Here is a 14,953-nt window from a genome sequence, read left to right on the forward strand (position 1 = left end):
TCTGCTTATACGAGAATAAATGGAAAGTTGGCCGGGAGGTATTTGGACATTTCATTTTCAACTTAACTGATATTTTTGGATTCTGTCACGTTTATTTTTCTTATATCATAATTATAAAATAATATTGTAATTTGTAATAATTTAATTCTACTATGTGTTTTAATTTATTAAATTTATTCAAAAAATCATATATTTGATTTTGAAGTTTTTAAAATTATACATTTTATGATTAGTTAATATTTCTCGAAACTACTAAAATACTGTCACAACATTATTAACAACTTGATAATGTGAATTTTGATGTGCTATATAATATAAATATATGTTATAAAATAGGGGAATTTGTATTAGTCGGTAAAAATATTTTGTAGTGACTAATGGAATAATTAGTGATTACACGGAATTCTAATTGGATATATTTGAAAATTTTAATAATTTCCAATAATCAAATTCAATATATTAGTTTAAAATAAATATGAAGGGATTAATCGCATAGAATAAACCCTTATAACCATTAATCAGGTGATTGAGGGGTGAAACCAATTATTTTTAGGACTATATTTAAATGTTGTAATTGTTTCTTTCATAGTTTTATTTATACTAATTTATATTTTAATATTTATATTTTACATCTTCTTAACTTTTATTTTTTTATTAAGTTTTTTTTTAAAATAATTTGTTAAAATTTTGATTTTCCAACTTATCAACTTATAAGTTATGATTTACCGAACACACATCATCAACTTATAAGTAATTTATACGTAAAATTATCCAAACACCTAAATAACTTATAAGCTACGATGTTCATATCACTTATATGATACTTTTCGACTTTAAATCATAAGTTACATTTTTTTAAGAAACCCCAAATGGGCCCTCAATTCCACTTTCTTGCAAAAATCATTGAGAGCATCTGGCATCTCCGACTAGAAATTACTAGAAAAAATTGATTGTTTTACTTCTTAGTGTAATTGGTATTTGAATGGTCTACTAAAACAAATCATAAATATTGACACTAAACTGTTGCAAAACACAACTTTACAATCAAAATTATGGGTTGCAAGCTATTTTAGTCTATAGACTATAGTATCAGCACCAAAAGTGTTTTCAAAACATAGTTTCATGGTGCGGAGTGCATTAAACTCTTTTAAAAATTACTTACAAATTTGGCTCATTCTTGCCATTGTTTGTTATTTAGCACCCTCCTTTGAGTCCTTAGATCACCTACAATGGAGTCCCACATTACACCTTGAGATACGTAAAGTGGGACTTGATTAAAAAGAGGATATCTATCTACATTGTGGAGAAAGAGAGAAAAGTGGGCAGTCCCACTTTCCCGGGACCGTCCCACCTCTAGTTCACCTAAGACGGCTCCATTCCCATTTTTCAGAAACAAGAGTGAGAGCAAATTATATCTCTGGATCCGTACATCCAGCAAGAAACTTTGCTCTGTCTCTTCATGTTTCACGGCTTGATTCCAATGCTCTCATATGACCTCTCTCTCTCTCCCTTAATACGTTATATATATCTCCTACGTACATTTCCCCTTTAGTGTCTTGGCATCACTATTTGTCATAAGGGGGTCTATAGACGGTGATTTACGGTGCAACTTGATAGCCCATATTAGTTTAGGCCCAGTAAGAGGAGCCCAGGGCCCAATAAACAAATAAATGAAGGACACCCGAACACATGGTAACATCCCCAGCATCTAGGTGGCCCGACTCTGGAACCTTCCAACGGTCCGGATCTGGGGACACGTTGGTCCATCATAGTCGTCCACGCGTTCCCCAATCCAAAACTCACCGACGGTCCAGATCCAAGGTACAAACCCCTAAATCCTAATGGGAACCCTATGAAAGGATGATCAAAAGGTTTATTAGGGGTTACTGAATCTTTATTACCTACACACCTATACACACACCACTACCATCTGTTTAATTCCTATTTTACCCTTTCTTCTCCGATCCTCTTTCTTACTCTCACGCCACAGGTGCCGCGGGGACGTCACCCCCCCCTCCGGCTCTGTTTTGCAGGAGCCCATCCTACAGTTATACCACAAACACTATCATTTATGCACAATGGAGGTTGATTCTGGGTAAAATAAGGACAAGATCTCAGGGTGATTTGGAGTTATCACAACTCATCAAAGTAAAGATTAAAATAGAGAATGCATATTGTAATATTTGGAGTGAAAGAACAGAGACTATTTTCTTGCACTAAAAGATATGCTCTTTGATTCAAAGAAATAAGGATTGAATACAACTGGCTTATAACAGCACCACTATAAACTAATTAGACTGAAAGGAGATAAACATCCCTATGCAAAATGCAACATTCAGAACTAGTACAAACAGCTGCCACCTTGTCTGTATGGATCATGAGTTGCTAGGTTAAGGAGACACTATAGACAAAGCTGCTGCAGATAAAAGCTAATAAACTACTAACAGGAAAATGTTGCTAACAACTTATTTACTGAGCAGTGAATCTGCAATTTTACTCTTTTATTCCCATTACTCCCCCTCAAGCGGAGAGGCAACTCCAAGCTTGTTGAGAATGTTGTAGTGCTGTTTAACGGACAGGGGTTTAGTGAAGATATCAGCTGCCTGAGCATAACTGGGAACATACTGAGTAACTATGTCTCATACGGCTATTTTTTCATGAATGAAATGGCAGTCAAGTTCGATGTGCTTCGTTCACTCATGCATAACAGAATTTGCTGCAATGGAGAGAGCTACTTTGTTGTCACACTTCAGCAATGTTGGTGGAGGATCATGCATCCCCATGTCCTTGAGAAGAGCAGTCAACCAAGTTATCTCACAGGCAGTTAAAGACATTGCCTTGTACTCTGATTCAGCAGAGGATCGAGCTACAAGAGACTGCTTTTTTATTTTCCAGGAGATGGGTGAATCACCAAGTAACACACAGAACCCGCTTGTTGATTTTCATGTGATTGGGTAACTCGCCCAATCACTATCATAGTACACTGTTAATTGAGCAATTGAAAAGGAAGCAAGAAGTATGCCTTGCCCTGGATTACCACACAAATATCTGAGAAGACGTTTAAAAGCCTGGAGATGCACTGAGGTTGGTCTCTGCATGAATTGAGTAAGGATATGCAATGAAAATGAGATATATGGGCGAGTAATGGTTAGATAGATCAATTTTCCCACTAGACGCTGGTAAATAACAGGATCAGGCAAGGGATACCCTTTATCTGGAGTTAACTTCAAATGTGCATCTATATGGAGCTTTAATGGCGTCACATTTAGCATTACAAACTCTTTAAGCATGTCAGTTGTGTATTTCTTCTAGTGACATAAAGAAGCCTGAGCTTGACCTGTCAATTTCGAGGCCTAAGAAGTACTGTGGGCTGCCCATGTCCTTCATGTGAAAATTTTGGCAAAGAAGTTTCTTGAGAGCAACCATATCTTCTTGAGAGTCTCCAGCAATCAGTATATCGTCCACGTATAATAGTATAACAGTGATGTTGTTGCCTCTAGTGTAAGAGAACAAGATGTAATATGCTTTCGATTGCTTGTAATCCATGGTTCTGAAAGTGACAGACAACTTTGCAAACCACTGCCTTGGTGTTTGACGCATCACATACAGTGTTTTCTTTAGACAACATACTTTGTTACTTGTATTGACCCACGGAACACAATCATTAGCAGTAATTTGACTCCCAACCCTGTATATCCTTTAGGCATTTTCATATACACTATCTCTTCCAAGTCACCATTTAGGAAAGCATTGCTGACATCCATTTGACATACAATCCAGTTCTGTTTTGTTGCCACAGCAAGAAGAGCACGAACTGTAGTTAACTTAGCTACAGGTGTAAATGTTTCTGAGAAATCAATTCCATAAACTTGCTTGTTTCCCAGTATCACTAGACTGGATTTGTATCGCTCTACTGTTCTGTCTGGATTATATTTTGTCTTAAACAACCACTTCGATCCAATAGCTTGTTTAGTGTGGGGAAGAGTGACAATGTCCCAAGTACCATTGTTCTCTAGTGCTTCTAGTTTAGCGTTCATTGCATCAATCCAATGAGGCTGCTTGACAGCTTGATTAAATGATACTGGGTCAACTATTAGGACTAAGGCGGACAAGACATAGTGAAACTGTGATTGGACTAGATGAGAAGTCACCGCATGAGCATTACTAGTATGTCCTTCGTAATCATGCATCCACATTGGTTGTTTGCTTTGCCTAGAGGATCATTCGGAGAATAAGAACGGAATCAGGTGAAGCTTAAGTTTCTTCATGAACGAACGCTTCATTCTCATTTATTTCATTTGCTTCATTGTCATTATCCTCTGCTGAATTATAATCCATTTCATCATCAATGACAGCGGGACTTGAAGTAGCCACATGAGTTGGTAAGGGATGTATATAGTTTCCACTTTGATTGGTGTTGAAAGGAAATATAGTTTCATTGAAGAGCACGTCTCGTGACACAAACATTTAGTTGTTCAACAGATTCAACAATTGAAATCCTTTTTGTGTGGCAGGATATCCCAAGAACACACAAGGAACTTCATGAGGCTGAAACTTATCACTGTTGTGAGATGGGTTGGAAGAGAATGCCAAGTAGCCAAAAGCCTTTAACTCATCGTAGTCAATAGGCTTCTTGAAGAGAACTTCATACGGGATTTGATTGTCTAGGGTTGTTGTTGAAAGACGATTAATTATGTGCACTGCTGTGAGAACACAATCTCCCCAATGTGAGAGGGGCAACCCAGATTGAAACTTCAAGGCTCAAGCTACCTCAAGAATTTGTATGTGTTTACGTTCAACACGAGCATTTTGCTGTGATCGATAATTACACGAAGTTTGGTGCAATATTCCATTAACTGCATACAGCTCCTTACATGACTTATCAGAGAAATCCAATGCATTATCAGATCGAATGATCTTAATGGTTGACCTAAAGTAATTTTTCACATAATTTAGGAACACAGAAATAGTGCTAGAGTAATCAGATTTATTTTGTAACAGATACACCCATGTTACTCTAAAAAAGTCATCAACCAAAGTCAAGAAATGTCTGTATTTACCTCATGTGCATACTTTGTAGGGTCCCGAGGTGTCCACGTGGACAAGGTTAAAGGCAGCTTTGGCACGAGAACTGCTCTCAGAAAATGGAAGTTTTATAAACTTCGTCATGGGACAAGTCATACACACTAATTGTTGATCCTTAAGCTGAGACTTGATGGAAGAAATCAGTTTTAATTTTTGTCCAGGAGCGTGTCCAAGTCTGTGATGCCACAAGCCGAAGTTGTTGACATGCCTCTTCACATTTTCTGATGGTGTTAGCTTAGTGGCCACCTGATGGCATTTAACCTGTTGAGCTGCAGTTTTCACCTTGCCATTAACCAAGTAATACAGTTCATTCATCATTTTTCCAAGTCCTCTAACTTCTTTGGAAGCAGAGTCCATAATCATACATGTGTTTGGATAGAACATAACATCACACTTGTTATCTCGGGCAAGTTTGTGAATTGAGAGAAGATTATGAGTGAAGTCTGGCACATGCAGCACATTTAGCATCCGAAGACCATTATTAAGTATCAAGTCTCCAATGTGTGTGATCACAGTTGTATCACCAGTGGGAAGCTTTATAGTGAAGTTTTGAGGGGCTTTTCTAACATTTTGCAGATTACTCAAGATTGAGGTTATATGATTAGACGCTCCTTAGTCAATTATCCACTTCTCATTATGCACTCCCCCTGCTCCACTGTGAATCATTCCAGAGAAAGGGTTGTCAATAACTTCATTGTCAGATTCTTTCCCAGTCCCTGTATTACTTGACATCATTGACATAATATGTTACAACTGTTGAGGAGTAAAAACCACATCATGTGCATTTAAGGTCTCATTGGACACAACCGCATGGGCCATTTTTGCCTTCCCATTCCATCTGTCATTTCCAGGACTGGCACCAGTGTATGAACCAGAGTTCACCTTTGGAAGAGGTTTATTATGCGTGTAGTGCCATTTTGGGTAACCATTTACTATCCAAAACTTAGCAGAGCTATGGCCCTTCACACCACACATAGTACAAGCATTAATCCTTTCATGGTTACCTTTGCTATACATGGCTGACATTTCTACTTCAGGCACACTGGATAATTTAACACATCTCTTTGTGATTCCTCCTGCTGCAGAGCAGCACATGCCACTTCAACCGTGGGCAGAGGTGTTAACATCAATAGTTGACTCCTTTGAGCTCCATACATATCATTTAAACCATTTAAAAACTGAAAAAGCCTTGACTCCTCTTTCATAGTTTCTATAATTTTCAGTAAAGCAGTGATTTATGCACTTACATTAGTTATAGTAGGTAATACATTAATGGACTCAGTCTCTTCCCAAAGACTACTTACAGCAGTATAATAGTCAGCAATAGATTTATCATTTTGTTTTAAATTAAACAAGTCTTTGCTTAACTTATACTTCCTAGATCCATTTGTCATCATAAATATATGCTCTAGTTGTTTCCATACTTCACTAGCAAGATTAATAAACAACACTGGTCCTTTAATAGTTCCAGAGATGTTATTATGGATCCAAGATATTATTAAATTGTTGCATGTGTCCCACTGTGCTGCCTCAGTCTCATCTGTTGTGCTTCTTGTCACAGATCCATTGATAAAACCCAACTTCCTCTTAGATGACAAATGAATCTCCATTGACCTCTTCCAAGCTTTATAATCTGCAGGTCCTTGAAGTTTTGGAATAATGATAGATTGTGGTCCATCTGAGGGATGAACAAACAGTGGGTTCAGCATATCCGCAAATGAAAACTTACTCCCAGAAGCCATGACTCAAGAATCAAGAACACTGGGCTTAAAAAAAATCAGGAAGACAAGACAGAAGAAACAAAGACTTTTGTAGAAAGACACAAAGAATCGAGGATATCTGTAAGGTCATAAAAGAACTCTCAATTTACTCTTCAAAAACACAACTGCAGCTCTGATACTATAAAGATTAAAATAGAGAATGCATATTGTAATGTTTGGAGTGAGAGAACAGAGACTATTTTCTTGTATTAAAAGATATGCTCTTTAATTCAAAGAAATAACTACGGAATACAACTGGCTTATAACAGCACCACTACAAACTAATTAGACTGAAAGGACATAAACATCCTTATGCAAAATGCAACGTTCAGAACTAGTACAAACAGTTGCCACCTTGTCTTTATGGACCATGAGTTGCTAGGCTAGGGAGACACTGCAGAAAAAGCTACTACAGACAAAAGCTAATAAACTACTAACTTGCAAATATTGCTAATAACTTATTTACTGAGCAGTGAATCTGCAATTTTACTCGTTTACTCCCATTACAAAGTTGAAGTAATGTCCGACTCCTAGGGCTCATTTAATTAATATATAGTGCCACATTCATCTGCTTCATAGTGTTGTTGATCAGAGTGTGATCCATTTGTAATTCTAATATTCTCTAGCTCAACTTCAACTTGTTTCATTGTTGGCCTTATGCTTCGGTTCAAGTTCAAGAATCTATATGAAATGTTAGCAACTGTTATCATCTATTCCTACCCTCCTCAATCTGTGAATCAAGAATATCTAATAGTATATTATTATCTTAAAAATACTCGTTGATTTAATAGCAGACCACCATTTTTTGTAAAGAAATTCTGCTCGAGTTTACATACTATTTTTCTAGGTTGCAAATTCACGTTACAATATCCCATACCAGCCCATATGGCATTGAAGGATCATCAGTATTAAAGAATATAAGATCATATTCGGGTCTTCCTCTACTACCTTAAGGTTTTAGTGTGACTGATTAGTTAACATGGGATCAGAGCTCGGTTTAGGGGGGACTCGGATTCGAGTCCTCCCACCCCATTTGTTTAATTTAAATATTTGTTGTTGGTATTGATATTGGTATTGGTTATATTTGTTGTTGTCAATCGGTACGAAAAATATCGTACGATTAAGGGGGAATGTTAAAGAGAGTATAAGATCTTGTTCGGGGCTTCCTCTGCTAATTTAAGATTTTAGTGTGACTGGTTACTTAACAATCAGCTGGTTCAACTCCTTCAAATGAATACCTATTACTGCAGTCTGGTTCTAATCATGTCTCCCCAAATTTGTCACCAATCAAGTCCACAAAGTCTTGGAAACGAAAGTTTCACCAGAAAATGTCAAAAGATGAAGTAGTTAGGGTGGCCAATCAAGCAGTTGATAAAAAAAATAAGGTAAAGGGTAAACAGAAAACAGGAAAAGAACAATATTGGAAGAAACTTATCACAAAGAGAAATCGAAGAATCGGAATCAAAGAGGGGGCTATAAAGAGAGTATAAGATCTTGTTCGGGGCTTCCTCTGCTAATTTAAGATTTTAGTGTGACTGATTACTTAACAATCAGCTGGTTCAACTCCTTCAAATGAATACCTATTACTGCAGTCTAGTTCTAATCATGTCTCCCCAAATTTGTCACCAATCAAGTCCACAAAGTCTTGGAAACGAAAGTTTCACCAGGAAATGTCAAAAGATGAAGTAGTTAGGGTGGCCAATCAAGCAGTTGATAAAAAAAATAAGGTAAAGGGTAAACAGAAAACAGGCAAAGAACAATATCATTGGAAGAAACTTATCACAGAGAGAAATCGAAGAATCGGAATCAAAGAGGGGGTTATTTACTCTGCGTTTACCCATTTTTAATTAAATTTTTACCCGTTTTTAAAATTTTATAAGCCAAGCTTTTTTATTATTTTATAGATTTAAATCCAATTTTAATTATGATTTAAAATAAATAGTTTTATATATTGGTCCAACGAAATAGGTTTCGAAAATATAAACCACTACTCACGTGTGATGGAAACCTTACTTTAATTTCAATTATTTTTTTGGTCTCACCACATTTTGATTTCACCTTTTATGATTTATGTTATAACTCTAAATATATTATTTTTATCTTTTTTTATTCATATATTACTTATAATTCTATATAAATATATTATTTTTACCCATTTTTTTAATTTTATAAGCCGTGCTTTTTCTATTATTTTTATAGGTTTGAATCCTACTTTTCATTGGGTTCTAAAATAAATAGGTTCATATATTGGCCCAACTAAATATGTTCCGAAAAATATAAATCACGACAAAGTAAATATGTCATGTGTTTAAATTGAAATACTTTAATTTAGAACTTTTTTTAATTTGTTAGTGTAATTCCATTTTAATAAAATGATATGGATATTATAAACATTGTATTTTGGTTTCAACCCTAAAAAATAATAATATTTTTAAGCCGTATTATGAGTACAGTTCTATTTTCTTAAACTCTAAATTATTTCTTGATAGGGTAGTGTTTTTTATCGTAGGTAACCCGCAGCCGCTACCCTTCGGGTGCGCACTGGGTAAACCCTACGGGCTCACGCAATAGCCTGTAAACCACATGAACCAAGGTAATTCTTGATAGGGTAGTTGGTTTCATCTTAGTACGGTTACGTCGTATTTTGGTTTCACCCCAAGATTTTTATTTTATGTAGAGTTTTATTTTGATTTTTAAGGAAATATAGATTGTTAAAATAATATTATAATTACGAAATCTCTATTTTTCGTAAAATTCTTTTTTATTTTTTATTAAAATAATAAAATGGAATATTTATACATTGTTATTAATAAGGGAATCCATCTCTTAAGGGGTACTTTGGTTTCGCTCCTTTTTTATTTTACGAAGTTTTGATTTCACCCCTTTTTAAATCTTACTGTAACTCTAAATATATATACGACTTATAATTTTATATGTAATATTTTACCCGTTTTTTTATTCTTATATAACAAATATTTATATTGTTTTCATATAAATGAAATCGTATATACATTGTAATTTCTATATTGTTACCTATAAAATTATATTTTAGCACCAAATGCAAATTTATACCTATATTAAGAATAATTTATTAGAAAAAACATGTGATCATAAACTATATAAAAATACAAATCACGCTAACAATAAAAAATATAATATGCAATCACTTATTAATGTTGATTCAATGTCTTGTTAAATTATCCGTCAACAGTGTTGCTCATTGTTTGGCTAAAGTTTTGATATAAAATGTTAGTTATGTCTTTTCGGACAAAAGAGACATAATAACATTGAATGCGTTATTCTAATAAAATTTAAAACTACATATAATTTGAAAAGAAAAATTGAATAATAATATAATTTTATTTATTATATATTTTAATTATAATTTTAAATTAATTTTTATAATCATTATTATTTACATCTAGGCTCGTGCTTTGCACGGGTAATAACTAAGTGTAATTAAATAAGTTATCTTGTTTCAGGAAGTTGATATGGGCCTTGTCTTCTGATTTGTCAAGGTTTTAACAATTTTGGGCCGAAAGCCCATTTTACAGTTCTTGGGTCTGTTCGGCCGAAAACTACAAAGTGCTTGTCCAGTTCATTTTAGGCCCTAAGCAGGAAATGAGGTTTCTTAACATTCAAGTTTTCGTTATTCATTATTCATCCTAAAAAAAATTCATATTTTATTTAACAGCTCATTCACTTCTCATTTCCTCACATATTTTCGTTACGTAATTTTTATTTTTATTACATCTTTCTTACTATTCCTAATAAAGTAAGATCAATTTTTAGAGTATTTTGATTTATATTTAAACAGATTTGGTAATGGGATGTTCACTGTTGATCATGCAACAGTTAAAACTGCAGAAGCAAAGGTACGGAAGCATGATGATCAAGCATAAAAATGTAATCAACATATTTTATGCCATTTCCTTTTGACACGTTCATTTTCTTGACTTGTAATGCTGCTGAATTTTTTAGAAGAGTACAAAAAATTATTAATAAAAATGTAATGATTGCTGATTGAGCGGAATAATGTATTTAAACGAGTAGGATATGCAATTCAAATTCAACATGATCTTGCTGCTCAGCTTGTTGTTCATTTAGCTCGTATACACGTAACATAATAATTGAATACAAATGAATTTTAGTGTGAATGTATATTTATTTTTAGAAAAGGTAATATAAATAAGTTTTGTTAACAATTGGTAAAATATAAAAAAATTTGAAAAGGGATAAGAGAAGGAAAAAGTTTTGAGTAATCTCCAAAATCGGGTTTAAAATTCGGTTGGAGTTTGTTTTTACTAATCCGTTTCAACCGATCCAATTGTCATTCCTAACATCTATGACAGATCCGGGCCAAACTACCAGCTTGTACACAACTTATTTCTTTTCGTGACCTAGCATTTCTCACACAATGATTCAAATGCCCAATTGACCCCTTTCTTTTTAACAAGCCCATGGACCCCTTCTTAAGATGTCACACGTTACAATAATTTCAGCTCATGACATACAATTTATACTTTCACTCAACACGCAAAATCCTTTAAGCTGTAAAAGATGTTAAAAGACCCGCACAGTACATACTTAAATTACACTATGGCATCTCCTCACTTCGTTTACGGTTTCTATTTTTCTACTAAAAAAAATTAAAAACATAATTAAATAATCATCGTATCGAATAATTTTTTTCTTATTTTCTATTAAAAAAGAATTACGCATAACTAAATTAAGTAAACTTAAAATATTATATTTTGGGTTGGCCGGCGCATAAAATACGATTATTAACAAACCAACTATCCGTACTCTAGTGCATAAAAAATGATTATAAACATGCTGACCATCCTTAAAAAAAATTATATTTTTAATTGATATTTAATTTTAATAATCGATTGTTAGGGATTCTGAACTCTGAAAATAAAAAACTACCGATAAATCCTAAAATGTACAAGTACATTATACTCGTTTACAGTTACACGTAGTTTTCCAAACAATCATTTGTACAATTGGATTAGCCTATTTTGTAATTTACCTATAGTCCTCAGTCAATACTGTACCTACACGCCATATCAGTAAGCGCATCAGATTCCTCTGACAAAGATTTTCTGTTGATTTTTTACGACATCTTTCACTTATTTACCCTTTTCTTCACATGCTTATTTTTTCACTTTTTACTACTTAAAACTCAATATACTACTTGCTATAAGCCTGTACTAAAATTTCTTGAGAAGCCTAAAAAGATGATAATTGGGGCTTTGGAGAGAGCAGTGGAGTGGCTAAGGCCACTTGTGAAGACTCAAGAATGGGATTATTGTGTGATTTGGAAGCTGGGTGATGATCCTTCAAGGTAATTAAACTTGCCCATGATTTGATTTTGTGGATAGAGTTGTGGGTTTTGAGTTTTGGGTTTATTGAGTTGTAAGTGTTTGATGATTTGTATGATTAATTAGGTTTGTTGAATTTGTGAATTGTTGTTGTGGGGGTGGTGAGGATGTTGATGAGTGTTATGTTGCTGTGAAAGAAGAAGGTGGTGGAGATGGTTTTTGCAGGGATTTTAATTTTCAGCATTGTGTAAGGAGTGATGCTTGTGTGAAGCTTGCTCAGTATCCATTTTCATTGCCTTTGTATTCTGGGTCTCTCTCTCTCTCTCTCTCTCTCTCTCTCTCTCTCTCTCTCCCTCTCCCTCTTCCTCCCTCTCTCTCCCTCTCTCCCTCTCTCTCCCTCTCCCCCCCTCTCTCCCTCTCTCTCTCTCTCTCTCAGTTTTACATCAGACTGAAACAATTATGTGCTTAAATATGTTACATCAGACTGAAACAATTATGTGCTTAAATATGTGAAGGATTCATGGAGAAGTAGCAATGTCAGGACAACCAAGGTGGTGTAGCTATGCAGGCACCTATAATTCGAACAATGTGAGTCTTCTTTCATAACCGCGTTAGGTTCTCTGCTTTAGATTTGGATTTATGGTAGTTTTCGAGAATTGGATGATATTGTGATTTGAGAAGTAAATGTGACTATATCGTCTGTTTTAAGTTCATTGATCAAGCCCGTTTGAGTTTTTGTATCATTACTTACTGATGTAGTTTGATGGTCAGAAGCTTGGCTTTTTGACGTATAAAGCTCTTGTAAGTTGAAATGCATTTTTTATGGGCAGGAAACAGGAGGAACTCAAGTTCTTGTTCCTGTTGCTGGTGGTCTGATTGAGCTTTTTAGCACTCAGAATGTAAGCTTTTGATCACTTGATCTGCTCTTTAGAGATCAAAATGATGCGATTTTGTTTTGTTGTTTTCAGTCACAAGGTCACGTTTCTCTGATTTTAATAGGTACCCAGTGACCAGAAACTAATAGAGCTCATAACAGCTTACTATAATGTGTCGGTGAAACAAGAAATTATGAGTGCACATAGCCACAATGATAAAAGCCTCTTGGAAAAACTTCATAGGCATCCATTTGTTGTTGAACACTTGAATGATCAGTGTCACTTCAATTCTATGTCTAGGTTGCAAAGTCAGGTTACCGTATCCCATACCAGCCCATATGGCATTGAAGGATCATCAGCTGGTTCAACTCCTTCAAATGAATACCCATTACTGCAGTCCGGTTCTAATCATGTGTCCCCAAATTTGTCACCTATCAAGTCGACAAAGTCTTGGAAACGAAAGTTTGACCAGGAAATGTCAAAAGATGAAGTAGTGAGGGTGGCCAGTTACGCGGTTGATAAAAAAGATAAGGTAAAGGGTAAGCAGAAAACTGGCAAGGAACAATATCATTCAAAGAATCTTATCACAGAGAGAAACCGAAGAATCAGAATCAAAGAGGGGCTATTTACTCTACGTGCTTTAGTACCCAACATTTCTAAGGTTCCAAGTTCTAAAACTTACATTTGTAAAAATTATATAATTGTACGCTTGCTTTCTGTTACTCACTTCCCTGTAATGATTTTAGATGGATAAGGCAGCTATTCTGGGAGATGCAATAGATTATATAAAGGAATTGCAAGATACGGCAAGGAATTTCCAAGCTGAGCTTAAGGAAATGGAAGAAGAGGAATATAGCAAGGACAATGGGGGCTCAGAGATTCTGGAGCTAAAAGGGTCATACCAAGATACCAAACATCCACTTGCTAATGAAAGTATCCAAGGTCCTGCGGTTGCTGATCAGAATCAACTAATTCCAAAAATGCCGGTCAGTAGATTACATGAGCATAAGCGTTTTCATGTCAATTTTCATCGCAAATTCTTTTTAAGATTTTAAAATTGTACTTATCTGACTGCAATCTTGTGCACCACTGCAATAATACGTACTTTTCAGTTGGAAATTGAAGTAAATCAAATTGGCCCAAAAGACTTCCTGCTTAAAGTTATTCACAGCCGGAAAAGAGATGGATTCTTAAGGTTGACAAAGGCTTTACATTCTTTAGGCCTCCAAATTATTGATGCCAATGTTACTACTTGCAAAGGCAGGGTGCTGAATAATTTCAGGATTGAGGTCAGTCGAAGGCACGATTTACTTATTTATCTAAAATTTTAGCTTACATAAATGAATACTATTGTGTTTTGCATAGCTAACATGCTGTTACATAAATAATGCTAGGCAACTCAGAAGGAGTTTGAACCACAGAAGTTGAAAGATTTGTTGCTTACAAGCTGGACATTGTAGTTTCATAAGTAATCTTGTTTCAGGAAGTTGATATGGGCCTTCTCTTCTGATTTGTTTAGGAAGATATAGTTTGAAAATCTTAATTGGGAGAAAAGCTTTGACCCGGTGAAATTTGGCCCACACTGACCCAGTGATATTTAGCCCATACCGAGGCCCTTGTAGACTTGTAGTGGATTATTGTTGTAGTCTTATATTGCTTTGCAATCAGTTGATGGATTAGTACTTACTATTTACTAGTAAAATAAAATGCTTCATAAAAATTTACTATTAAATGAGCTCTTTATTACTTAAAATACATTTATATATTTGTACGATAGGAAAATGCATCTTATTCATCTAAGGAACCAACTTTCTTTTGAGGGGTTACTTTTTGTATTCACCCATAACACGTACACGTACTTGTTCATCATTATCCATTTTAAAGTGGATTTTCAAACTTTTTAGCTGAT

The 14,953-nt window shown here is 34.9% G+C and overlaps 2 protein-coding genes across 2 annotated transcripts; one reads left to right on the plus strand and one right to left on the minus strand.

The window, feature by feature from the left end:
* Positions 1-6,320: 6,320 nt before the first annotated feature.
* Positions 6,321-6,827, minus strand: LOC141703388 (uncharacterized). The gene has a single exon (XM_074506917.1). It carries the CDS (start codon positions 6,825-6,827, stop codon positions 6,321-6,323), a length of 507 nt encoding a protein of 168 aa, XP_074363018.1.
* Positions 6,828-11,926: 5,099 nt separating this feature from the next.
* Positions 11,927-14,624, plus strand: LOC141703386 (transcription factor bHLH90-like). Its single transcript, XM_074506916.1, has 8 exons — positions 11,927-12,192; positions 12,296-12,478; positions 12,685-12,757; positions 13,000-13,068; positions 13,169-13,705; positions 13,791-14,030; positions 14,157-14,333; positions 14,439-14,624. The coding sequence occupies exons 1-8, from the start codon at positions 12,086-12,088 to the stop codon at positions 14,502-14,504; spliced, it is 1,452 nt and encodes a 483-aa protein (XP_074363017.1). The 5' UTR covers positions 11,927-12,085; the 3' UTR covers positions 14,505-14,624.
* Positions 14,625-14,953: the final 329 nt, after the last annotated feature.

This window comes from Apium graveolens, unplaced genomic scaffold, assembly GCF_009905375.1.
Source record: "Apium graveolens cultivar Ventura unplaced genomic scaffold, ASM990537v1 ctg6605, whole genome shotgun sequence".
In the NCBI taxonomy this organism is placed as follows: domain Eukaryota; kingdom Viridiplantae; phylum Streptophyta; class Magnoliopsida; order Apiales; family Apiaceae; genus Apium; species Apium graveolens.

Excerpts from the sequence above, each read along its gene's own strand:
- LOC141703388 (XM_074506917.1), bottom strand. The coding sequence starts at position 6,827 with ATGGCTTCTGGGAGTAAGTTTTCATTTGCGGATATGCTGAACCCACTG.
- LOC141703386 (XM_074506916.1), top strand. The coding sequence starts at position 12,086 with ATGATAATTGGGGCTTTGGAGAGAGCAGTGGAGTGGCTAAGGCCACTT. Across the intron at positions 12,758-12,999 it reads GCACCTATAATTCGAACAAT|GAAACAGGAGGAACTCAAGT; the intron begins GTGAGTCTTCTT and ends TTTTATGGGCAG. Across the intron at positions 13,069-13,168 it reads AGCTTTTTAGCACTCAGAAT|GTACCCAGTGACCAGAAACT; the intron begins GTAAGCTTTTGA and ends TGATTTTAATAG.